Source organism: Dreissena polymorpha, chromosome 1 (genome assembly GCF_020536995.1).
Source record: "Dreissena polymorpha isolate Duluth1 chromosome 1, UMN_Dpol_1.0, whole genome shotgun sequence".
In the NCBI taxonomy this organism is placed as follows: Eukaryota; Metazoa; Mollusca; class Bivalvia; order Myida; family Dreissenidae; genus Dreissena; species Dreissena polymorpha.
This window is the reverse complement of record NC_068355.1, coordinates 99586297-99613307: the sequence shown is the minus strand read 5'-3', so window position 1 is coordinate 99613307 and position 27011 is coordinate 99586297. Positions and strand designations below refer to the sequence as shown.

Sequence of the window (27011 nt, the reverse complement as noted above, 5' to 3'; positions counted from 1 at the left end):
GCGAGACAAACCATCCGCCAGGTCGTTGAGGCGAACTGGTATATATTTGCCCAGAAGATAAATGTTGAGTGTCTTGCAAAGAACAAGTAATTTCCTGGTTTCCAGATACAGGGATTGAGAATGTGTTCCCCCCTGTGCCTGGATGTAAGTCACAACTAATGTGTTGTCTGTTGACACCATCACACAAGAGCCTCGAAGATGTGATTGGAAATGAGATACAGCTAGAAAGACTGCTCGCACTTCTAGATTGTTGAAATGTAGATGAGATTCCTGATGAGACCATAACCCTGAAATTATCAGACGGAGAGGTTCCAGGTGAACACCCCACCCTTCCTTGCTCGCATCCGTTATTAGATATTATGACGGCTGCGGAGGAAGAAGTGGTACTCCTGCCAAGAGAGTCTCCTCGTCTAGCCACCACTGAACATGAGATACTAAGGAAGGAAGGATAGGAATCTGTGTTAGTAGATTGCCCGGAGACCATTTCCAACAAGCTGAGAGATAGTGCTGAAGAGGACATAGGAAGAGACGTCCCAACTGTACAAAGTCTGCTACTGAGCTCAGGATACCGTTGAGACAGAGGAATTCTTGAGCTGTTATACGAGATTAGGACAAAACCCATTTGACCTTCACCGGAAGGTCTGATATACGTTGACGTGACACTCTGACCCGATTGATGCGCGTCAAGAAATTCATTCCCACGAAAGTGAAATCCTGAGAAGGAATGAGGTCTGATTTGTCTGCATTGAGAAGGAGCCCTAAAGAGAGGAGTTCCTTCCAAGAGAATTCTAGATTGCGCAGAAGCAATTGACAATCAAGCTGGTGTAAGAGCCAGTCGTCGAAATACTGAAGAAGAAGAATCCTGTGAACTCGGAGGTGTGCTTGGACTGCAGCCATAAGTTTGGTAAAAACTCGTGGGGCAGAATCTGCAAAATGGTCGCCAACATAAAGTCTATCTGGTTTGTTAGACCTGATGATCTGCTCTCTCTCAATTCCCAATTTTCCAACATGGAGTGAGGAATAGAAACAGAGTTGGAAGCACTTAGCATATTAAATAAAAGCTTGTTAATGTCCGGATCCGAAACCAGAAGTTTGGACAAATCAAAACCAGAACTTGGATCTGGTACGAGAGGCTTGTAGCTTTTACTACCTTCATAATGTTTAGGATCAGACAGGTCCTTAGGAACTTTTCACCGTTCTCCTCGTTTTGGAATAAGTTTATTAGCGGATTCCAATGACTGAAAAACCTGACAAAGAAGTGTAGCCAATAGAAAGGCGTGGATCAAGACGAGACCTCACCTTAGTAATCCTGTCAGGATCATATATTCAAGCTAATTGTTCTGTGACAGAGATTGTCGATTTTGTAGATGACACAGCAGGCCGCGGACAATAGTTTTCACCTAAAGTCTGGAACATAAGTTGATAGACCCGATTAATAGAGGCCAAATAGTGATCGGCATCACTGTTCAACTCTGCGTCTGAATCAGCTGAACTCTCTGCCAAACCAGTGGTGTACATGGAGTCGGAAGAGACAGAAGTGGGAATAACAGGAACATTATCTAGCACCAGATTGGAATTATCTGGTAAAGAAGAATGACCATCCACTTAATCAGCAAACTGATAATGTAAACCAGAAGTCGGCGGTATATTATCAGTATTGACAGGCACAAATTGTCCAGACGAAATTTGAATCCATAAATCCCAGATTCGCCGAGGTAGCAGCAGTGGGTACACGACTAGACAACGAAGAAGATACCCGTGGTGCTGACAATGTAGCCGTAGTGGCGAGATGAATTCCTGAGTTCAAAGCCTGAGAGCTAAATAAAGTAGTGTTCATAGACAAATTAGGCCTAGTGACTGCAACATGTGTGGATGTCCGCATGGGAACTGACACACGTGGCATGGAGATATGAGATTCCGTAAAGAAATAAGAAGGAGAACGTCGATATGAATGGTAGGTACGGTGATGCCTGCGTGAGGATCGTAGACGTCCTTGATCTCTGTGATGCCGAGATCTAGATCGTCTACGCTGAGAACGAGATCTCCTAGAATAGCGTCTCCGAGAGCGTTGACGTGATCTTTTACGAGCGGATTGACGCAGAGAACTGCTCGATAAAGGTGAGCGTGTACGATGTCTACTCCTATTGTAGTCACTCGTTGGTGTCGAAGAGGCATTCGATGAAGCAAAAGAGGAGGAAGAATAGTCAGATGATGAAGAATGACTTCTTCTGACCGGTGACCGGACGGGACCCCGGTGCCATGGACCGGTGACCAGTGTCCAGACCGGTCCCCGGAGACCGGACCAGTCATATCATGATGGACCGAAGTATGACGGCTGCCATAATGTCTGGCATAGACCGACGTAAGGTTTGCATCATATGGTCTGATGTCGACCGATTGGCGGCAATCAGCCTGTTTCCGTCAACATCATGCCCGATACCCGGTGACTGACGATCCAAGTGGTCATCCATGACCCGAAAAGTCATCGGGTAATCATCCTCTGCCGAAGGTTCTGCCGTCCTTTTGCGACTTATGAAGGTCCTCCAACGTTTTGCTCTCTGCCAAGTGTCATTAGACCATAAGTCGCACACTGCACATTTGTTGTCAATAGTGCAATTTGTACATGCAAGACAAGTCTTGTGGTTATCCCACTTTGCCTTGACATGTCCGCAAGAACCTCGAGTTTGTAAGCTCATTTCTTAATTCTGTAATAAAAGAACAGTAAAGACCCTACAAACAGACAAAATAATGGTAATAACACAAAATAAAAAGTTAAACCAAAATATGTACACAAAGTCACTGTACAATTGTTCTCAATTACCTATTGAATAACAAGCACGAAATCCACGTGCTCATGTACATGAGCACGCTACAAAACAAAACAAGAGGCCCATGAGGGCCTGAATCGCTCTACTGGCTGGAATCAATAGGGCTCAAGCCCTTGATAGTATGAACAATCCGAGTAAGTTTTAAATAAACAGCCCCAAAATGGGAAATTTATCGCATAAACAAGAAGAAACCAAAAATTTAAACTTCAAATGGCTCCATTTCAACAATAAGTTGGACAAATTTTCTCCACTCTCAATGTAGTTCTGGCCCTTGATGATATAAAACATCTGTTGAAGTTTCAAAAGGATAGAACTTTATATGTAAACAACAAGAAATGCACCGCTTTGAATTGTTGTTTTTTACATTTGACCTTAAAGGATGACCTTGACCTTTCACCACTAAAAATGTGATGCTCCATGAGATACACATGCATGCCAAATATGAAGTTGCTTTCTTCAATATTGCAAAAGTCATGGCAAAATGTTAAAGATTTTCATTTTTTTCTCAAATTCAAGGGGAGATAATTCTGGACTTATAACTCCGATATTGATCATTTTCAATAGGGTTTGACTCATCATTCAGATAAAGACACTGTGCAAGTTGGGAAATGATTGGATGAAAACTGTGGACTTTATTGTGTAAACAAGCCTTATTTCACAATTGTATCAAATTCAAGGGGAGATCATTCTGGACTTTTTACCCTGATGTAACCCATTTTCAATAGGGTTCGAGTACTCATTAATATTAAGACACTGAACAAGTTTGAAAAGAATCGGATGAAAACTGTGGACTTTATCACGTAAACAAGAAAAAGTCTAACACACACACTCACGGACGGACAGATGACGAAAACCACGCCATGACATAAGCTCTTCAGGCCTTCAGCCAGTAGAGCTAAAAACAATTACTGCATTAAAATAGTAAGAAAAATAACCGAATGAATAAAGAGAAAAGATAAATAATATTTATCCCTCAAAAACCCGACAAACCACAAAGAAAAGACCGAAAAAGTCTAGAGCCGAAAAATGGCTTGTTCTCATGGCGGTCCGGAAAAGGAAGATGAGTTGTGGTTCTTGATTTCCTGTTAGGTTACATTGAACTATGTTTAACCTGATTTGGTTTTTATTATAGAGAAGGACGGTTCCCAGCTTGATTATTTTCTGGATGATACACCACCTTGAAAGGTAAAAGCTAAGAGATAGCAGGTAAAGTATTTATGACATTAAAATGAAATGAAACGAGTATAAGTTTAATAATCTGCCTGTATGAAATCTTGAGTTAAAACCGGAGTAATAAGAACAATTTATATTTTTTTACCTACGGTGATTTTTTTTTGCTTTTATTTGTTACAGCCTGTGCCATTTGCATTGGGAAAATTAGTGCGATAAACCATGAAATTGGGAAAAATAGCGCGATAAACCATGAAATTGGGAAAAATTAAGCATTATAAATATTATTATAAGTAACAGATTTTTTTTTTTTTTAAGTGCATGTTTGGAAGCATTTTTATATTATAAAGTGCTGCTTTAATTTCTTCCTACAATGAAGACAATGTTTAAATAATACCCTTTCACATGCATATTAAACCTGCAATAATCTTTAGATTCTTAAATACATCATTTAATTATAACCTCTCTAAGAGTATTAAGTTAAATACAGTTATTTTTTAAATTAAATATCATATGAGGGAAACATTAACAAGTATAAACAAACACACTTCAGTGTTCTTGTTGTGTTAATGATGTATTAAACGGAGTTAAAAAAAAACAACATATTTAATTTGTTTACCTTTCAATATCTTGCATTTGACATCCTCAGTTCAATGCTATTTCAGTAAACTGTACAGTGTGACAAACATAATAAAGCAGAATATGCATATGAATATGATTATACACAGATCCACTAACATATAAATAAATCATGTTGTCTCTTTCCATTTTCGAGCAATACTCATCTTTAATGCTTTAACTTTCTGTGTAGACTAAACTCCAATTTTCAACACTGGTTTCCGGGACACACATTCACTGTGCAGATTTTTAATAAATATTTGTTGTCTTTATTTCAAATGAAGTCTTTAGTGTTAATTGACACACGCATTAAATTATTCCCTAATAATGATATGATATCCATTGTTAATTTGAATGTTATTTGTCATTTTCGACGTTCATCGTAATTTCTCTTCTGCTTGCCGCCATCTTGGACAATGGTGTAAAAACAGGCGTGCTTAATTGTAATACATCGACTATTGCGGGTCTCCTCCGCAATGAAGAGATGTGTGGACAGCAACGTAAAATTGTATATATTCAGCTACATTTGCGAACAAATAGGTAAGTCAGTTGTTGTTCACGCTTGATAACCACTTGTTATACAACATTATCGACGAATAACATTATATTCTTATTGGGTTTATTGGGAAAATTTGCCATTTTGGGGGGAAATTTTGGTCAGATTTCTGGAAAAAATGAGTTGATTTTTGCGATTGGGAAGCAGCCGAATATTGGCGGTAATTTTGGGCAAAAAAATTCACTGACTTACCTGATATATTTCGAGGTAAGAGGCTCTGACTAGATACTGCTGGTTTTCTGAGTTGGAAATATGGTTGAAGATATGTTCAAAGGAATTGGGAATAACTCCTCTCAGATCTGGGTCATTCTTTACACCTGAAAAACAACAAACAAATACACACACATCTATGCTTTTCTATACCTGCAGCCAAATATTGGATAATTCCTCAATAAATTCATTTTATTTCATTACGTTTCCCCAGAAATGAAATAAACCTCTAGGAATTGCATTACCCAATCAGTTAAATCATAGGGAAGTTATTTAAAGAAAGTCTTGCAGTACCTTGCATGGTGAATGTTTTGCCTGTGCCCGTTTGTCCATAGGCAAATATAGTTCCGTTGAAGCCCTGTAGCACATTGTCCACCAAATCACGGAACGTTTCATTGTAGAGATCCTTCTGCTTGGAACTGAAAACAAAGACTTATTGAACAAATTGTCAGTCAAGCTTGAGTACATACATGATTATTAAACAGAGTGTTTGGTCTGAAATGATTTTGAAAAACAATCATGCAAATCATAACAGTGGAAACTAAAAAAAATCTATTAAAATTAAATTATAAAAAACCTTCATATTTTAACATATTTATAAGCAAGACTTGCCATAGATTTTGAATGATGTAAACTTACTCATAGACTTGCCTTAAGGAAATTGCTTAAATTGTGGTGGTTTTTTTTAGTCTGTAATATGTTTGAGACAGTAAAACGTAAAAATCAATTCCCAGAGTCATGAGATAAGATAAGAAGAATTAAATTCCTTTCTGAATTTTATGTTATTAACAACACACCATGAATTTAACACCTGAAGAATAAAATGGACCAATAGAAAAGCAGAGCAAACAAGCAAATTTGTTGAACTGAAATCCCGCCAAATAAATTTTGTTCATAGATGGGATGTAAACATATGCAGGCTTTTTCCGCTCCATTTTGGGAAAATGCCACACTGGAATTTTGGAAATTTCGCGTCGTGAAAACCCCCATTTTGGGAAAAAAAATAATCGCAAAATTGGCTCAATTGGGAAAAATTATCGCATGTAAATAGTGTTTCTTATATTTCAAAGAAGGCGTTAACTGGTAAAAAACGACTATTTTTATAACTTATTATTAAAATTTTACAAAATATTATGAACATGTGTGATAAGTGCAGGTTTTTTAATCTGAATTTGCGGAAAAGGCCTGGCCTTTTTTGAGGTGAAAAAAATCGCGCGAAGCGCCGTATTTTGAGGAAAATAAGTTAAGTCTTAAATAATAATTAACATATTTTACAGTTTAAAAAAAAAAATCAAGGCAGCAGATAATTTAATTATGCAATATTTCTATTTTCTACACCGGATGAGGTAAACTTATATATTTTAAGGTTAAAAAAAAAAAAAAAAAAAAAAAAAATTTTTTTTTTTTGGGGGGGGAATTGGGAATTTTTTTTTGCAATTGGGAAAAAAACAACCAGATTTGCATTGGGAATGGGGCCGAATTTCGGACCCGTGGCATAGGGCGGAAAAAGCCTGATATGATACCATGATAGGCTTACTTCCAGTCGTAGACAGTATCAAATGTGAAGCTTTTTTTTGGTTCGGCTTGCGAGAGCTTTGGATTCCGTAATTCAATTACACCACGCTTTGTGTTCATCTCTACCACTCTGAAAAATCAATTATTTTACACTATTTGTGAGAGGTTATATCTACATGTTAAACATTTTGAACTAACAATTTCATGTTCATTGAAACAACTTTGAAAGATAAATACACACGCACTCTTTTACATTATGCATACAAATTTCTACTTGAATGTGTCACTTTATTAATGAAAACAAAAATTATGATTTACAGCTAAGATATTTTGTATTTGCTTTATTAGTTTATTTAGGTTTACAGTTACATTTTGTAATTGATTGTGAATGCATTATACAGATGGATAAGTAGGATAAACAAAGGGAAATCACTTTGGTGTGATATGATTACAATTTATTTTCAATATAAATCTAAGGATGTACTATGAATTTAATCACACAAAGACATTGCAAATTTACTCCTGAGACAAAGTTTCAACAACGTTTGGATAGAATCTTATTAATGTACCTTTCAAAGCCTTTTTCTGACTCATTTTTGGCCATAGGCCTACACCGGACAACCACCTTCACACATTCTGACTTGCCTGGAATTTCAATCTTTGCATCACCCTACAGGGGAAAAATAATATGCATCAGAATAGTTGTACATTTGGTTTTGAGCCAGTACATACATGTACACATATTTCTCTTCAAATTAAAGTGATCAGATGAATAAAAAACATTGACTTCAGAATGTTAAAAGATCTTCCCTAGGTTTTTTCATTCTATAGCTCTAGTCCAACAAAGGCTACACATTGTATATCATTTATGCAGTTTCCCACCCCCCCCCCCCTCCCTAACCCAAATACCACCCCTATAAGTAACATCACTTGAACCTATAATCAGCACATTTGGTTTACAATGCACTTTTTTGCCTTAATTGATGGCTAGGGCTACCATCCACCCCAAAGAGTGAAAACAACAACTGTATTCTCAAATAATCAATGCTTTTATTGTAAATTTAAAAGCTTGCTATAATTATTTCTTCTAAATACAATGTGCAAGATTTTCATAGAAAATAAATAGTATGAAATACAATAGAATATTATGTTATATATTTTTGTGTGGAAACCAACTACGGTAAACCCAACATTCCTTTAACAATAGTAGAAGTCCCATTTGAGAGGATTCGATTTAGAAGGGCAGCAATTGATCAAAGTTTCTTATGACTTTGTCAAACAATTGAAACACAAATACTGGTGTGAAAAATAACAATGTCTAGGACAAATGTATTCAACATATACAAAAATGCTGAAGGTATTACAAACAGTTCATCACGACTTTATATGATTATCAGTGAACATTAAATTCAATTGACATGACGCCTTATCTATGATCGCTCCGCCCACTAGAATTGATCCACCAATCAGCGATCGATTAATCGGGCGCACTCGTTAGCAACGACCTGTCCGCCATTTTCTAGACAAGCTACATGTTTAGGTTCACTTTTATTCCAACGAGTTTCTTTTGTTTTCCTCTTTAAAAAAACAATTAAAAATGGTTAAACGGTGTCGATGGGGATTATGTAACTCGGACAATCGATATCCTGACAGATTAGTTGGTGACATTGAATTTATTTAGTTTCCAAAGCCGAAAAAAGACCATTTCCAACACGGCAATGCGGTCTTGACAAGAGCGAGTGGAAGCTTCAAGAATTACCGAGATCCCCTTTATAGAACATTAATTTATTTCACAAACTTGAAATGTCATATAAGCAATAACTAAGCATTATTAAGTATGTATTATGTCACATGTGCATGTAAAATAATTGAGAATTTTGGTACCCAATTCGTGTTACTTTACGAAATCCCCGTTAAAAATCGCGTTTCTGTGTGTGTCAGAAACAAGTGAAAACCATTTTGTTATTATTTTAATAAAGACGTATCGATAAATGCTATTGTAAAAGAGCTATTATTACTGATATAAGTTAACCAATAAATGCGGTAACTTCGGGGAAGTCGGTACCTGCGCGAGCGTCTGATATTGGTAGCCTTATTAATTTATAATAGCCTGACCGTATTCCATTTCGTACAACGCTAATTTTATATCAGACACTGTCCAAACTTACTGTGTTGTTTTTGCGCTTTAAATTATAGTGATTGATAAATGTCCCATAAGCAATGTTTAATATGATTAATATCACTTTTATACGCAATAACATGAGGGATTGAGGTACCCACCCTGCGTCAGAAAGCGCGTAAAACTTCACCGAATTCCTAGTTATAAAGCGCTATTTCGTGTCAAATACACAGGTAGGGGGGGAATGTTTCGGTAATAATTTTGTTAATAACATGGGTAAATACCGGTGAAGTGTTAATTTATTGTAAATACCACCATTACACGTAATAATGGGTTCGATTTCGGTAAGCGCGCAAGCGTTTGAGAGCGTGTTTAATGTACCGATTTACCCGTTATAAATAGCTGATGTTCTCTTTAATCGTATATTTTTTGCATTTGCAGAATAACTAAATGGCATCAACCCCTTTACAAGTGTAATATGGTGTTTAACAAGTCCATAAAATCATCCAGAATATCGCGTAAATCTATATGCAGTTTATAGGCAAAGAAGCCATTTTGGTGTTAGCTTGTCTAGGTTTTCTTCCCGCTGAGCCATGTGATTAAGTGGGCGGAGCGATCACTGATAAGGCGTCATGTCAATTAACATGTTTATTAATATATTATCCATGTACACCATAATTCTCTTCTAAAGTTAAAACATTGCACACAAAGATAATACCAATGTTTATTGAGTTGCAACTTTAATTCACTTCTGTGATTGTCGCATTGTTTCTGATGAAAATATGATCCGAAACTAAAAACAACTGAACAGCAAATAAAGAAATGTTTTTAAGATCAGTTGTTAAATTTTGTTTTTATCATAATCAATTTATTTCTTTTATTAGAGGCAAACAGATTAATAACCAAAGGTATATGAAGCTAACTTACATGTTAACATGTCATTATGTTCAACACAACCTGACAGGGCCAGTGTGTTTCAGGTCTTTGTATTGATTTGCAATTCTCACAATTGTACTGTTTAAGTAACCAGTAATTAGATAACACTTTAAATTATACATAGTTTTATTGTTTGTCCAAGCGACTTCGAGCTATGGGGTTTTTACTGTAAATGTATTGTGAAATAAAACAGGGCCTGAAAAATTGTATGACTTGAAGTCAATTCTGGTTTACATTTGATCCCATTAAAAGGGTTTCCACGATTTTCCAACCATTTTCGAACTCATCCAAGATATCATTAGGACAAATCTTCTGACCAAGTTTCATGAAGATCGGAAAATAAATGTGGCCTCTAGAGTGTTAACAAGGTTTTACTGTAACCATATAAGGAAAAATGCCCCGCCACCTGGCAGCCATGTTTTTCAACCAACCAGCATCATTTTTGAACTCATCCAAGATATTATTAGGGTGAATCTTCTGACCAAGTTTCATGAAGATCGGACAATAAATATGGCCTCTAGAGTGTTAACAAGATTTTACTAAAGCCATATAAGAAAAAATAACCCGCCCCTTGGCAGCCATGTTTTTCAAGCAAACGTAACCATTTTCGAACTCATTCAAGATATCATTGAGACCAATCTTCTGACCAAATTTCATGAAGATTGGACAATAAATGTGGCCTCTAGAGTGTTCACAAGGTTTTATTATAGCCATATATAGCCATATAAGGAAAAATGCCCCGCCCCTTGGCAGCCATGTTTTTCAAGCAAACAAAACCATTTTTGAACTCATCCAAGATATAATTAAGACCAATATTCCCAGCAAATTAAATGAAGATTGGACAATAAATGTGGCCTCTAGATTGTTAACAAGGTTTTACTATAGCCATATAAGGAAAACTGCCCCGCCCCATGGCGGCCATGTTTTTTCACCGATCTGGACCATTTTCGAACTCGTCCGAGATATCAATGAAACCAATGTTTTGACCAAGTTTCATGATGATTGGGCAAAAATTGTGACTTCTAGAGTGTTCACAAGGTTTCTCTACAGCCATATAAGGAAAACTTCCCCGCCCCCCTGGCGGCAATGTTTTTCAACGGACCAGAACCATTTTTGAACTAAACCAACATATCATTTAGACAAACATTTTGACAAAGTTACTACTTCTACAGTGTTCACAAGGTTTTTCATTTTTTTGACCTAGTGACCTAGTTTTGAACCAGCATGACCCAGTTTCGAACTCAGTTGAGGTATCAATGGGACAAATGTTCTGACCAAATTTCATGAAGATCAGACAATAAATGTGGCCTCTAGAGTGTACACAAGGCAAAATGTTGACAACGCACGACGGACAAAAAGCGATCACAAAAGCTCACCATGTGCTCAGGTGAGCTCAAAAATGCGTGCCCCTGAGGCCATGTTTTTCAAGAAACCGGAACCATTTTCAAACTCATTCAAGATATCATTAGAACAAAATAATGTTCTGACCAAATTTCATGAAGATTGGACAATAAATGTGACCTCTAGATCGAGTGTTAAAAAGTTTTTACAACAGCCATATGAGGAAAAATGCCCCTGCCTCTGGGCAGCCATGTATTACAAACAACCAAAACCATTTTCGTACTTGTCAAAAATAGTATTAAGTTTCATGAAGATGGGAAAATAAATGTGGCCTTTAGAGTGTTAACAAGGTTTTACTATAGCAATATTTAGCCATATATTATAAGGCAAAATGCCCCGCCCCCTGGTGGCCATGTTTTGCAACAGACCAGAATCATTTTGGAACTCAATCAAGATGTCATTGTGACATACATGTATGTTCTGGCCAAGTTTCATGAAGATTGGACAATAAATGTGGCTTCAAGAGTGTTTACAAGGTTTTACTATAGCCATATAATGAAAAATGCCCCGCCTTCTGGTGGCCATATTTTTCAACCAACTGGAACCATTTTCAAACTCCTTGAAGAAATTATTCGGACAAATCTAACCAAGTCTCATGATGATCGTACAATAAATGTGGCCTCTAGAGTGTTTACAAGGTTTAACTATAGCCATATAAGAACAAGAAACCGTCAAAGATGGGTGATGCTTCCCAAAGTTTTTTTTTGTCACAATATTGCACTATATATTCAGATAAAAGGAAACGTCTTGAGGGGCATAACTTTGGACAAAATAATACGATGGATGGTTTACCAACTTAAAAATTTCAAAGGGCCATAACTCTCTAAATAAATCATCTAACCAGAACCCACAAATAACATGCGCATCTCCTCAAGGTAGTTCAGCTTCCCATAAAGCTTCATCAAATTCCAGTCAGTAGTTGGGGGGACAAGAATTGCACTATATGTACAGTTAATGGAAAATTTCAAAGGGCCATAACTCTGTGAAAAATCATCCGACCAGAACCGGCTGATAATATGCACATCTCCTCTTGGTAGTGAAGCTTCCCATAAAGTTTAATTGAATTCCGGTCATTAATTGCTGAGAAACAGCTTGGACAAAAATTGTGCATGGACGGACACACGCGCGGACAGACGAAGCAGGGACTATATGCTCCCCCCCACAAAATTTTGGGGTGCATAAAAATGCCCCACCACCTGGGGGCCAGGTTTTTCAAACGCCTGGAATCATTTTTCAACTCCTCCAAAATATCATTGGGACGAATCTTGTGACCAAGTTTCATGAACATCGGCCGATAAATGTGGCTTCAAAAGTGTTAACAATGTTTTACAAAAGCCATGTTAGGAAAAATGCCCCGCCCCTTTGCCGCCATGTTTTTCAACCAACTAGAACCATTTTCGAACTCGTCCAAGATATCATTGGGACAAATCTTCAGACCAAGTTTCAGGATGATTGGACAATAAATGCGGCCTCGAGAGTGTTAACAAGGTTTAACAATAGCCATATATAGCCATATCAGGAAAAATGCCCCGCCCCCTGGTGGCCATGTTTTTCAAGCAACTGTAACCATTTTCGAACTCATTCAAGATATTGTTGAGACGAATTTTATGACCAAATTTCATGAAGATTGGACAATAAATGTGGCCTGTATAGTGTTAAACTAGGCATATGCATTCTTGAGTTATCATACGAAAACCATTTTACTATTTCGGGTCACCGTGACCTTGACCTTTGACCTAGTGACCTCAAAATCAATAGGGGTCATCTGCGAGTCATGATCAATCTACCCATGAAGTTTCATGATCTTAGGCGTATGCATTCTTGAGTTATCATCCGGAAACCATTTTACTATTTCGGGTCACCGTGACCTTGACCTTTGACCTAGTGACCTCAAAATCAATAGGGGTCATCTGCGAGTCATGTTCAATCTACCCATGAAGTTTCATGATCCTAGGCGTATGCGTTCTTGAGTTATCATTCAAAAACCATTTTACTATTTCGGGTCACCGTGACCTTGACCTTTGACCTTGTGACCTCAAAATCAATAGGGGTCATCTGCGAGTCATGATCAATGTACCTATGAAGTTTCATGATCCTAGGCCCAAGCTTTCTTGAGTTATCGTCTGACAACCACCTGGTGAACGGACCGGCAGACCGACCGACAGACCGACCGACATGAGCAAAGCAATATACCCCCTCTTCTTCGAAGGGGGGCATAAAAAGCAAATATTGACGCCACACGATGCACAACAAACGACTCATGACCGACAAAAAGCGATTAACAAAACCTCACCATTAGCACATTGTGCTCAGGTAAGCTTCAAACTCATATTCAATATATGCCTTCCACATAGTGGTCATAAGTGGCAAGTTTTTAACTGGGTTTTTTTATTTACAAGTTAATGATGACGTTGGTATGCACAAGCTGTACAATTCCCTTAAAAGGGATAATCACAATTTGTGTCATGCATTAACTAAGATAATGATTTGATAAACATTGAAGTCTCTATGTTGAACACTGGGTATACTAGCTATTTGCATGCAAAGTATTAGCTCTGCATTTACTGGAGTAATAAACATAAACAGAGTGCAAGTGTAAATGGCATGAAGACAATACACACAAAATCCTTCATGCCATCAGCTTAAAGAGAACATAATTGCTCATGCTAGGTGCAACAATGTACAGTACATACCATTCTGTTCTGTCAATATCCTGAAAAAGACAATTAAATTGTCAGAATGAATATACAATGAAAACTTAGTTTCTCGCTTAATCTTAACTTAAAACATCTTAAATGTACATGTATAGAATATTGTTACATGCTTATATTTTATATCAGTGTTTTTATGCATCATTTTGGGAATAAGGAAGGGTCCATTTGAGTTGGCAAATATCGCGTCCTTTTGATTAAAATTGGTAAATTAAATTTGTTAGTTTTATGCTTACAAATACATTAAAATTTATAATGAAAGTGATTTCAATATTGAATTTTCTAAGGTTCAACTTATAGAGCTGGTTTTGAAGATAAATAGACTTCTTAAAAAAAAGATTCTTCAGAGACTACCCTACGGGCAACTAGAGCGATAATTTCGCTCTAACACCCGTGATATCGCCCTACGAGCCCAGAAAAGCGAAGTAGTAAACAAGACCGGAAAAGCGAAAATCAAGCCGCCGATTATTATTGCCAATGCGTGCTACCGCCCGCAGGCGATTAGCAAGTTTATTGTTTGTTGTTTATCTAACGGTTACACAATTTACCCCCCGCACGGATCGTTAATTGACCGTGACAAAGCAGTCCCTTAATATTGGGTGCCGCAAGTTGTCTAATAATAATGTGATAATTGTTTGACCATCCGATAATTGCAGTTTTTTTGCAGACAACATGGTTAAAGAAAGTCGGCAAAAATAATTAAAGAAAAACAAAATTGATCAATGGTCTATTAATAACGTAGATCCACGATTAAGTCCAGCGAGTTTTGTCAGTTTGTTAATCCACCGATAATTACGAGTATTAAACACCCTTCTGATATAAACTGGAATCACATTCATTTTTTATATTAACAAGTCATAATACTACACATAAACATTGAGAGAAAAAATTCCTCGATTAGATATAAATTTTACGAGTATGAATTAAATTGCTACGTTATGACCTTCGACATTGCAAATTGCGGACGTATTGTAACATTCAACCCGCGTTCAATTCATAGCTGGCGATTCAAATTACAAGAAATGGTGATTAAATAATGGATGAAGCATTAACTGGTTTTAACAAACATTTGATAAGGTTTGTTAAACCAGATAACAACAAGGAAAAATTGGATTATTAAAGTTAAACAGGTAAGGCATTCTTAAGTGTACATATTTCGGACGTGTATAGTATTCGGATAAACAGTAATAGATATACTAGATGTTCTATGCATTATGATTGTGTTTTATTACAAAAGCAGTCATAGGGATGATGGTAATATAATGACGATAAATGTGAAGAAAAAGGGGCTACCGGTACATATCTTAAATTACTTAAATAGATAGATTTCAATGAGAATTTATTGTTTTTTACAAATACGCATAGTATAATGATAGAAATAATAAAAGTTGTGAAATGAACATGTTTTGTTTTTGATATTGTTCAAACAAACATCTCCCTGATTTCCCAAACTTCTCCCTGTTTCGAAAAAAAGGAGAAGTCACTTCTCCCTGTTTTTAAGGCCTTAGCTAGGGTAGTCCCTGTTCTTTAGTGGAAACCTTCAAATTGGGTTCAATTGGGAATTTGTAGGTCCAATTTGGGAAAAATTTACTATTTTTTCATTGGGAAAACAGGGCTTTTTTTTTGCCCTATTTTATAGCCGAAATTTGGCTATATTCCCAATCGCAAAAAGTATACTTTTTTCCAAAAATTTGCTAAAAAATTCCCAATTGGGAAAAACGCTAGTAATGACATCGGCTGTTTCGCTTTTTAACAAGGCGTAGTCCGATCAGGTCTCGTACGGGTTTTAGACTAAACTTCTATTTGGATAACGTTGGCATTATTCGTGTGCACAATATTATCCGTGTTGTTCAGGCGCTTATTATATTTGCTATTCAAGCGTTTTGTGATTCGGCTGCATGGAAAACAAATATGTCGCGCAATTCAAAATATTTTGTGAAACAGATTCCTAAGCAAAACCCTGGCAGCAAAACGAAAACTGTTGATTTTGTAAAGCAAGCGTCATTAAATAAACAAACATCGTCAAGAAGTTCAAGTCTTCCCATTGAAACTACTACCATTGTTAATGGTAGTGATTTAATAACAAGTGACTCTTTTGCATCGTCATCATCGATTTCCAAAAGCAAAGTGCTGATTGATATTCAACATGTTGAAAGTAGTAGTTCTTCAGAAGAAGATGAAGCGCCTTCTAATAAAATGTTGCCTGATGTGACTGAAGACTTTGTGTGAGCTTATTATGTGGAAAACTGTTGATCATGGTGGTGTTTGTGATTAAAGACACTGAACTCATTCATGTTGTTTTAAATTCCAATTTATTTTCCCAATTTCTTGAAAATGCTGATAAAATTCCCAATTTCAAAGCCATGGGCTATCTTCCTAAAAAGCTCAGCCAAAAAAAGCCCTGGGAATAGGTCCCCCTCCAGACCCAAATTAAAACAAAACAAGAGCTGTCACCATAGGATGACTTATGCCCCCTATAAACGCTTGATAGAAGTTATGAGCTTTTTTTGAAACCTAAACGCAGATTTCGAAATCTAAACACGGACCGTAAGTTCAAGGTTAAGGTTACAGGGGTAAAAATTTGTGTGCGTATGGAAAGGCCTTGTCCATATACACATGCATACCAAATATGAAGGTTATATCTCAAGGGACATAGAAGTAATGAGCATTTTTCGAAACCTAAACGCAGATTTCAAAACCTAAACGCGGACCCTAAGTTCAACGTCAAGGTCACAGGGGTCAAAATTTGTGTGCGTATGGTAGGCCTTGTCCATATACACATGCATACCAAATATGAAGGTTATATCTCAAGGGACATAGAAGTTATGAGCATAAGTTATGAGCATTTTTCGAAACCTAAACACAGATTTCGAAACCTAAACACGGACCCTAAGTTCAATGTCAAGGTCACAGGAGTCAAAATTTGTGTGCGTATGGAAAGGCCTTGTCCATATACAAATGCATACCAAATATAAAGGTTACATCTCAAGGGACATAAAAATTATGAGCATTTTTCGAAACCTAAACGCAAAGTGTGACGGAAAGACGGACAGACAGACAGACAGTCCGATCACTATATGCCCTCCTACCGGTGGCATAAAAAAACGCTGTGTTTTACTATTTATGTTGTACTTTGTCACAAATGCAGTGGTTTTTTTTACCATTTTGGGAATGGGTCCGGGTCCCTTTGGATTGGGAAATTTCACGCTTTTTTGCCTTAAATTAGGAAAATTATGTTGTTTATTGTATGCTTAAATATACTTTATAATTGATAAAGTGATTTCAATATTATATTTCTTAAGTTCAACTTATTGAGCTGGATTTGGAGATAATTGAAAAGTTAAGACTTATTAAAAACATATTCATTTTTTGAAACCTTTAATTGGGAATTTTTAGGTTCCATTTGGGAAAAATTTATACTTTTTTCAATCGGGATTGGGTCCCCCAACTGGAACTGAATTTTAACGAAAAAATTTACTGAAATGTGAACAATTTGTGATAAAAAAGATACAATGATTATTTAGCAAATGTTTTAAAGAGGCAAAAACAATGAGAGATATTTGAAACAACTTATTCTTATTATTATGTGGTCAAAATATTGTAAATATTTTTTTATTTTATTGATGATAAAAAGATTATAATAAAATATTCAGAGACAAATAAAAAATAATATGGTCATGTAAGAATATCTGTATCAAATACATGTATATTTTTTATAAGCAAAATAAAGCAATTAACAACGCTAGTTTCAGCAAACGCAAGCAGTTTATGTTACTGATTATTTTCAGTTTCTATTTTTCTACATTTTACATAAAATTATTTTAACAGATTTCCTGTAAACAATACTATGCCTTTATGATACAAAATTTACTATCCTGCTCACATGTGTATGTACTGAAGCATGTGTGTGTACTCGGTGAGTGCATCAAGAAAAATTGTCTGTACTAACATTTACAATAATGTTAATTTGCCAATCCATTTCTGATTTATAACCAAAAGTTTCAAAATTGTGTTCATATAATACATATTATTATTGTCAATAATCATGCTCTAAAAGTAACACGTATAACAAGTGTTTTTTCGGCTATGAAAAAAGGTAGTCAAACAAACCCCATCCCAAAGCAAACAGAACCGATCCCAAACCGAAATTATAACAAAAAATCACAATTTCAAAAAAATAAATAAATTGTCAGACAGAAGTCTCTTATGACTAATGATTATTAGACTCAACTTTATTTTTCAAACATCCCACAAAATATATAACTCAGTGCTCCAGCTAGGCCTAAATCGAAGGGCGCCGCTCCCTGCCCTCCCGAACCTCCGCCCTGCCCCCCCGAACCTCCGCCCTGCCCCCCCCCCCCCTCAAAAAAAAAAAAAAAAAAAATGTTTTTTTTTTTTTTTTTTTACATATGATAATTCATAAATCTCTTATTACATTGTAATTAGTTTAATCCTCATTGTAGACATTATATTTGAATGGTTTAATAATAATGGGAATAATACAATTATTTATAACATATAAATTAACATGCAAATAAAAGCATTCCAGAAACACCCGCGCGCTCGAACGTGCCCTTTTCACAAAATACTGCGCGTCGAAAGTGCCCTTTTCACAAATACTGCGCGTCGAAAGTGCCCTTTTGACAAAAAAGCCACCCTGCCCTTTCCAAATTCTAGCTGGAGCACTGTTTAAACTTTAATTAAGTCCTTTTTGTCGATAAATAATTCCCAAATTTGCCACTTTTATCGGATAAAAAAATCCCAATTTGACCAGACTCCTTTTCCCAAAATAGCTTGAAAAACCCATGTAAGCTATAGAAAAGAAAACAGTGACACTTCGTCATTTACTTAGATGTATAAACAGTTTAAAATTGTTTTAATGGTAGTAACCAAGCCAACAAGAGCACCGCCTTGCGGGTGCAGACCGCTCATCTATTTTCTTTTTAAAGGTGAAGGGACTCTCATTTTCAATCACAAAGGAGGGAGGGGTGGAGTGAAGAGGGGTGTATAGTGTGGGGTTGTGGACATTTATTACATTATCTTCCAAGAAAGCGAAAAAAAAAAGAAAAAAAAAATCGGGGGCGGGGGGGGGGCGGGGGGGGGTGGGGGGGGTGGGTGGAAGGGCGATGGGGGGGGGGGGGGGATTTTTTGGGTGCGATGGTTGGACGGTATTTCAAACATAACCGTTTAAAAAAAAAATTGGGGGGGGGGGGGTATAGTGTGAGGGTGTGGTGGTAATTTGTGAGATGATCTTAAAAAAAAAAAAAATTGGGGGGGGGTGGGGGGGGTGGGGGGGGGGGTATAGTGTGAGGGTGTGGTGGTCATTTGTGAGATGATCTTAAAAAAAAAAAAAAAATAGGGGGGAGGGAGGAGGTGGGGGGGAGGGGGGAGGAGGGCACGGGGGACGGTTTGGGTGGAGTCTATTGTGGTATGTCAGGTAAGAGTAGTTTCGTCAAAGTATCAATCAAATCTAATCATAAATAAAGAAGTTATGGCAATTTTAGCAAAATTTAATAATTTGACCTTGAGAGTCAAGGTCATTCAAAGGTCAAGGTAAAATTCAACTTGCCAGGTACAGTAAACTCATGATAGCATGAAAGTATTTGAAGTTTGAAAGCAATAGCCATGATACTTAAGAAGTAAAGTGGATCGAAACACAAAATTTAACCATATATTAAAAGTTACTAAGTCAAAAAAGGGCCATAATTCCGTAACAATGACAACCAGAGTTATGCAACTTGTCCTTTTACTGTACCCTTATGATAGTTTTTGAGTGTTCCAAGTATGAAAGCAATATCTATGATACTTTAGGGGTAAAGTGGACCAAAACATAAATCTTAACCAAATTTTCAATTTTCTAAGTATAAAGGGCCCATAATTCCGTCCAAATGCCAGTCAGAGTTACATAACTTTGCCTGCACGGTCCCCTTATGATAGTTAATAAGTGTTGCAAGTATGAAAGCAATAGCTTTGATACTGTAGGAATAAAGTGGACCTAAATACAAAACTTAATCAAATTTTCAATTTTCTAAGTATAAAAAGGGCACATAATTCTGTCAAAATGCCAGTCAGAGTTACATTACTTTGCCTGCACAGTCCCCTTATGAAAGTTAGTAAGTGTTGCAAGTATGAAAGCAATAGCTTTGATGCTTAAGGAATAAAATGGACCTAAACACAAAACTTAACCAAAATTTTCAATTTTCTAAGTATAAAAAGGGCACATAATTATGTCAAAATGCACGCCAGAGTTATCTAACTTTGCCTGCCCAGTCCCCTCATGATAGTAAGTAAGTGTAACAAGTTTGAATGCAATAGCATTGATACTCACTGAGAAAAGTGGACCTAAACGCAAAACTTAACCAAAATTTTCAATTTTCTAAGTATAAAAAGGGCACATAATTCTGTCAAAATGCACGCCAGAGTTATCTAACTTTGCCTGCCCAGTCCCCTCATGATAGTTAGTAAGTGTACCAAGTTTGAATGCAATAGTATTGATACTTTCTGAGAAAAGTGGACCTAAACGCAAAACTTAACCGGACGCCAACGCCGACGCCAACGCCAAGGTGATGACAATAGCTCATAATTTTTTTTCAAAAAATAGATGAGCTAAAAATGAGCAATCAAGCCTAAGGCTAAGTGACAGGTTTTACTTGTCACAATTAATTATTTTCTTAAGGCCCAGGTTCTAGATACGAGAGTGCCTATATGTTATTACAATGATCTGATGGCACATTTTAAAACGCAATCATTAAACTGCCCAATTCATGGGCGTAGGTAATGGGGAGACAGGGGAGGAGGCCGCCTCCCCAATATTTCGGCTAGTCGTTATATAAATAAAACGTAAAATCCCCAAAAATCGCCGCCCAAAAACCATTATTTTTGTAATCACGCGCTGTCAGTGCAGAAGCCATGTATCCCCTCTCCGTCTGCTCCGAGGTTACCAATAGTGCTGTGTCAATATCCCTTGTTAGGTGTCATAAACCATGAGCCCGGGTAAATGTCATTGTGTTGTTTTATTGTTCTTTTCCGTGATTGCACTGTCTGTGTTTTGATTAAGGACAGGCTTTTCTTTTAAATTTAATTAATCGCTTCAATTGTAAGGTAACTGCCACTTAAAACCATTTTGAGTAAATATACGCTTAAACATTAATTTGAATGAAAATATTTTTGTTCTCTAAGTATAACAGTTATTATTTGATTAGAAACCATTGAAACAATATCATATATGTAATTGTTTAATGTTCAAAATGAGTATTCCTAATCAGCCTCGAAATTATGCTTTTCGTAAGTGTACATTCGGGGAAAAAAAAGCCAGAACGGCGTTCATAAGGCGTTCATTCCAATCTAGTTGGTTTGATTCGTTCACATGGCTCCACTGCATGAGGTATGTATATAATTATTACATTTTAATTTGCGACCGTTCTTACCTTTTATGAACCTAAGGTCGATCTAAATACAAACGAAATTTAGAAAAAAAAAACACAACAAATGGTTGTTACTGGTTGAGTCGTGGGTTCTGTTTGATTCGTGGGTATAGAAATCGCATGAAATCTTGCGATAGAACGTTCGCACATGATGCAGTTCGTTACGGAAAAATGTTTTGACACGGTCACCATTTTTATCCGATCAAAAATGCGTCAAAATAAGTAAATAGTGTAATTCATCATAACTTGATAGGTCCTTATGAAGTATTTCCTCATTTATGTATTGTTCATATAGTGTTTCAAAGTAATACAAAATTGTTAATTTATGAGTATTTACCATGCTACATCGTGTGTTGACATGTTTTCACAAGAAATTAACCTGTCCTGCAAGGTCAATTTAAAGGCCAGGGGTGGCGAAATCAAATGTCTGAGTTGCCCGAGTCGTACATTTGCTTGTCTGGGCAACTGATTTTTTTCAATTAAGTTGTCCGTGGACAACAAGTTTTTTAAAAGTCGCGTCCAGGTATACAAAAATACATTGTATTAAAGCCGTAATTAAGTTTTACAAAACCGGATGTTGACACGCGATTACATTGTCAGTGCTATTTGCGGAGCAATCAAGCTAAAATACATGCACTTTCCTGAGCAGTGATCTCCCTTATTCTAAAAGAGACTGGGAGCATGCCGCATTTACAACATTCGACCCGACTGTTAGACACTGTACAGACTGGTTTCTTTATTTTTACAATCAGACGGAAATAAAAAGTAGCAATCTAAGATAATCAAAACACGGTCTACCTTGTTATTCAAGACGACTTTAATGGTAAAGATAATACTTTTTTTTATTCTTCAAAAACGGACCAGAAACCCGAAGATTTGAGCAGCCCACCTCCCAAAAAACTAAGAAAGATTATGATAAAAAATATGATCTAAGTAAACGCACCAGAACTTTTAAAGAAACTTGGCTAACAGATTTTCAATGGTTACCAGTTTATATAATCAAATTGCTACCAGTAGCGGAGCCTCAGTCTGATGAGGTCCACATATTGGACTAGTTTAATTTGTTAAGATTACAATGTATAAAACTAGCTTCGCAAGATTTAAATTTTGAGAAAGTCTTTGTATTGTTTATAATGTACTGCTATAATGAATGTACCATTGAAATACAATTATAAACAAAACAAGCAAATCATACTCATTTTGATATATTCCACATTATTTAACATTAATCAATAAATGCGTTTAAAATTTATATAAACATTAACGGACAAGTGTAGTTCAGCAACGGACAAGTTAAATTTCCTAAGTGGTTGTCCGAGGACAAGTATAGATTTTTGAGATTTCGCCACCCCTGAAGGCTATTTATAGTATGCAAATCTTGAAATTCTGGCAGCCAATCAGAACCCACGAATCAACCTAAAGCTTATTTTCATGATGGTAGTTTGACACTATCAACACAGTCGATTATTTTGATGTTTAAAGAAGATAAAATTTGGAAAAAAGCAACACATCTTAAAGAAGAAAGGTTAATAATTATTTTCATTATGATTCATGGTCATATATTTATAAAATATTTGTGATGCAACAACTTTATGAAAATTACCCACGACTCAACCAGACTATAGCATACATATAATACTCATATTGTTGCTTAATAATGTTTTTTTACTATTATCATTAATATTTAACACTAAATTTATTACATTAACAATGTTTTTCTTTTCAGAGCCGGGAACTTGCGTCCGCCTCCCGAATGTTTGGAGGTTATCTACGCCCCTGCAATTATATATGCATTAAAAACAACCCATAGTTACTACCCCACCCACTTTGTCTATCGCTATCAGAATCAGATGAGACAGCTCGAAGTCTTGAATGAAAAGTCCAAAAAACATTTATTTAAACCATGTACCTTTTAGCAGCTCCTAAAAGCAATCGTTAACATAAATTTTAGGCAAACGGCATTTACCAATAGAGCTTTAAATCAAAGTCAGCATAATTATGCAGACAGAAAATGTTTTTCGCGAAAATATTTATCAACGCCACCTATCAAGGGACACTATTCGTACTAAAAGACACTTCCGAATAGCATAGTCTGCACACCACACTTTCTAGCCACCAATGCGAATTGGCCCCGGTAAAATTTCAAAATAAAGAGAACATTGCTCAAATAAGCACCATTTTGAGTGTCTCAATAAAAATGAATGTCAGATTTGAGTGGCGGTGATTTTTCTTGGTATCGGGTCCGTTCGCCCTTGTTACACGTTCGCCCTGGGTCCGTTCGCCCTGGGTTCGTTCGCCATATATTATCATGTGCATATCGGGGTATGAACATTGATTGTTCACACTTATATAATAAGCAATTAGGGAATATTACTGGCCTTTGTTACAAATACGCTTACAAGTTAAAGAGCGCCGTCTTTTATATTTTGGTAACACTTTTTTGTTTTATATGTTCGGAATAACCTAACTGTGAATTATCACAGTATATAAAATGGAGCTCACCTAGCACAAACAGTATACCGATGTGGTTTTGTGAAAACTGGGCTTAATGCGTGATACGGACTGCGCAATTCCTTAAGTATTTCTAACAATATACAATAGTTATTCTAAACAATATGCAATAGTTATTTTAAACAATATGCACTAGTCATTTTAAACAATATGCAATAGTTATTTAAAAAATATGCAATAGTAATTATAAAATTTTGTTAATTGAAATAAAGTAAAACTTTATTAATTATGAATAATTAAAATTATTAAATAACTTAAAATGGAAATTTAAATATTACAAATATGTACACAATATAAAGTGCATTATTTATTATTCTATATAAAAAATGTATATATTAAATTTATAAATTATTTGTACATTAATATGTGTAATATAGTCATGAAGATTATGGGATTTTGACTGTAACTTCTTGCGTTGTTTATGGTTCTTTCATTCAGCAATATATAACCACCGTCTGTCGGATCATCTAATTTCTTGTATTCTTGTCGATCCCTGCATGGGCAAATAAATTTAAAGTTCATATAAACATCATTAAATCTCAATAAAAACATCATCAATATTCAATTTACTAAACTGATCAACTTCCAATAATTCTCGCGTGTATTGCGCGGTGTGAAGTAGCAACCGGCCTTTATTGATCGGTGTCGATTAATTAAGAGATTATAGAGATAACGGTCTGTGTTAATTGATCGATTGAGTGTCGTATTAACCTAAAATAGTTAACATTGAGAACAATTACTAAATCATATAGAAATTAGTTATGTAGAATATGATTATTAAGTTGAAACGATTATCCTAAAGAGTATACTTAATATTGATGCATGCATAAATCATGTTTATAAAACAGAACTGTTATAATTATTATTTTTAGAAATTATCTTTAATATGATTATTAGCGTATGATTAAGAAAATAAACATAAATTATGTAAATGAAACAGAGCGGTATATTTTAAATTGTGTAGAAATTGGTCTCAAAGAAAATGTTCAATTATAATAAATACATTAAGGAATAAGATTATTATTAATTAATTATAACAGAACTATCAATAGAGTTATCTGTATCGAGTTATAACGCAAAAATTGTATTACGGACTATATTTTAAGCAATTAAAGTCGTGTTGTCAGTGAAATTTGCCGATGTCATTGTAAGTTCATGACATTTGTATATATCGTCAGCAGAAAGCAGGCAACATATGTATATACAAAGAGAACTGATGTATTTATGGAACGTGAATGATATATAAATAATTTACGTTTTTAAATAACTAATTCAATATTGTTGTATGTTTTTAAGGAATTTCGAATGAGGCCTATCGCCAGGCCCAACGGAATGATGGGTTGCATTTCATATGCAGACAGTGTGAGGAAAGACACTGGCCGGAAATCACAGACACCGATGCGGATGAAGATGAAACAGCTCTCGCCAACACCGTCGCCGCTGATCTCGAGCCGTTGGACAACTCGACATCTATAAATGAATCATCTGCCGCCGCTGATCTAGAACCAGAACCGTTGGATGGGACATTAAACATAACGCGACGTGACAATATCGACGTGACAATGGAACCGACAGAGACAGCACTTGCAGAGCCTGAATTGCCGGACACAGTGACAGAAGATGTTCCTATAACTTTCACCATGCTTGAGAACGGCAGTAAACGAGGCGGCCGATTGCTGGTGTCTAGCAACGGATATTCTTACGGCGTGAAGGTACGATAACGCTCTATTGATGACTATGAATTTTAATTAACAATAAACAAAATTGTGTATTATTTTATAATATTCATACGGCCTGAAAGTACTTAATTTACGAGAACGCTTCATTAATGATTATGAATTTCATAAAATGTGCTTAACTATATTATACTCGATTGCCATGTAAGATAATACACATAATTCCAGAATGCGAACAAGAGTTCCATATTCTGGCGTTGTAGCGTGCGAAGCAAAAAGATGCGATGTCACGCGACAGTCTTACAGAAAGGCAGTGACTTTCGTCTATGCTCCAATGCGCACGTGCACCCAGCGGAAAGCACAGGAATTAGGCCTAGCCACCGCCTACCGAACCGTTATATTTATTGCTTCCCTGCTTTGATAATAAAATTTAGGGCGAACGGACCCAGGGCGAACAGGTTTTAGGGCGAACAGAAATTAGGGCGAACGGACCCGGATTCCAAGAAAAATGAATGGATGTTTATTAGTTACCAAAACATCGGACATTGAAGTATTACAAAAATCTAACCCTTTGACCTCCATTTTTCTCCATTGCTGTTTAGTACTTGCATATTGTCTAGAGTCCGTGAGATAAGCAATACCTCTTCCATGGAAATGGAGAAAACAAGTCCCGGATAAGTCATTACTTTCTATTGTAAAAGTGTAACTATCGAGCATATATCATATACTGGGCGTGCCACTTCCATCCATATAGAGCGCAAATGCTAGAAACAGCATTCCTCTTTCATCGCTATCGAGGGACTGTCGTAGATTGGGCATGCCCATATGTCATCTTTGTAAAGCGACCATCGCACATATGGTACACCTCTTAGCGTCTATAGTAATCTTAAATTGTTCTTTGTAACGAAAATTAACGAGGAAATACAAAGTCCCTCATACTTCCGCTGATAAATCCATTGCGGCGGCGGCGGACGTAGCTCTATGTCGTCTGGGCCGAAAATGACGCCAGCGCTGTGTTAAGACTTCGAGGAGGACCCTATTAAGTTGGTAACTTTATTTGTTTAATTATTTTCATCCATCGTTAGCATATTTTTGTATTTTGTACGACCCGCAGGTTTAAACTAGTATGTGTGCCATATAGATCTATGTTAACGCACGTACGTGAGTCGTTCTCTTCTATTTCCAGGTTCAAATTTGAACCATTTGGGCACTTCGTTTGCGAAGACTGCGTTCCGAAAAAGAAAAAGAAGGGCGGTGTTTGTACAGAATGCTTCCAGAGTGTGAAATCACTTTCATACGTCAAAGTGTTTGGTGATGTGCAAAGAACAAAATGTAA

General features: G+C 36.3%; 2 protein-coding genes across 2 annotated transcripts in view; one reads left to right on the top strand and one right to left on the bottom strand.

Moving 5' to 3' along the window:
• Positions 1-23545, bottom strand: part of LOC127842369 (kinesin-II 95 kDa subunit-like) — a 58330-nt gene extending 34785 nt beyond the window's left edge. The window contains exons 1-6 of the mRNA XM_052371837.1: positions 23398-23545; positions 14047-14066; positions 7467-7567; positions 6920-7027; positions 5677-5801; positions 5365-5489 (exon numbers count right to left, since the gene is read on the bottom strand). Of these exons, the coding sequence (XP_052227797.1) occupies positions 5365-5489; positions 5677-5801; positions 6920-7027; positions 7467-7567; positions 14047-14049 (462 nt within the window). The 5' untranslated portion in view covers positions 14050-14066; positions 23398-23545. The remainder of the gene's footprint in view (positions 1-5364; positions 5490-5676; positions 5802-6919; positions 7028-7466; positions 7568-14046; positions 14067-23397) is intronic.
• On the top strand, positions 21431-26959 carry LOC127840689 (uncharacterized). The gene is made up of 5 exons (XM_052369136.1): positions 21431-21448; positions 23215-23251; positions 25296-25711; positions 25904-26081; positions 26862-26959. The coding sequence occupies exons 1-5, from the start codon at positions 21431-21433 to the stop codon at positions 26957-26959; spliced, it is 747 nt and encodes a 248-aa protein (XP_052225096.1).
• The last annotated feature ends 52 nt before the right edge of the window (positions 26960-27011 follow it).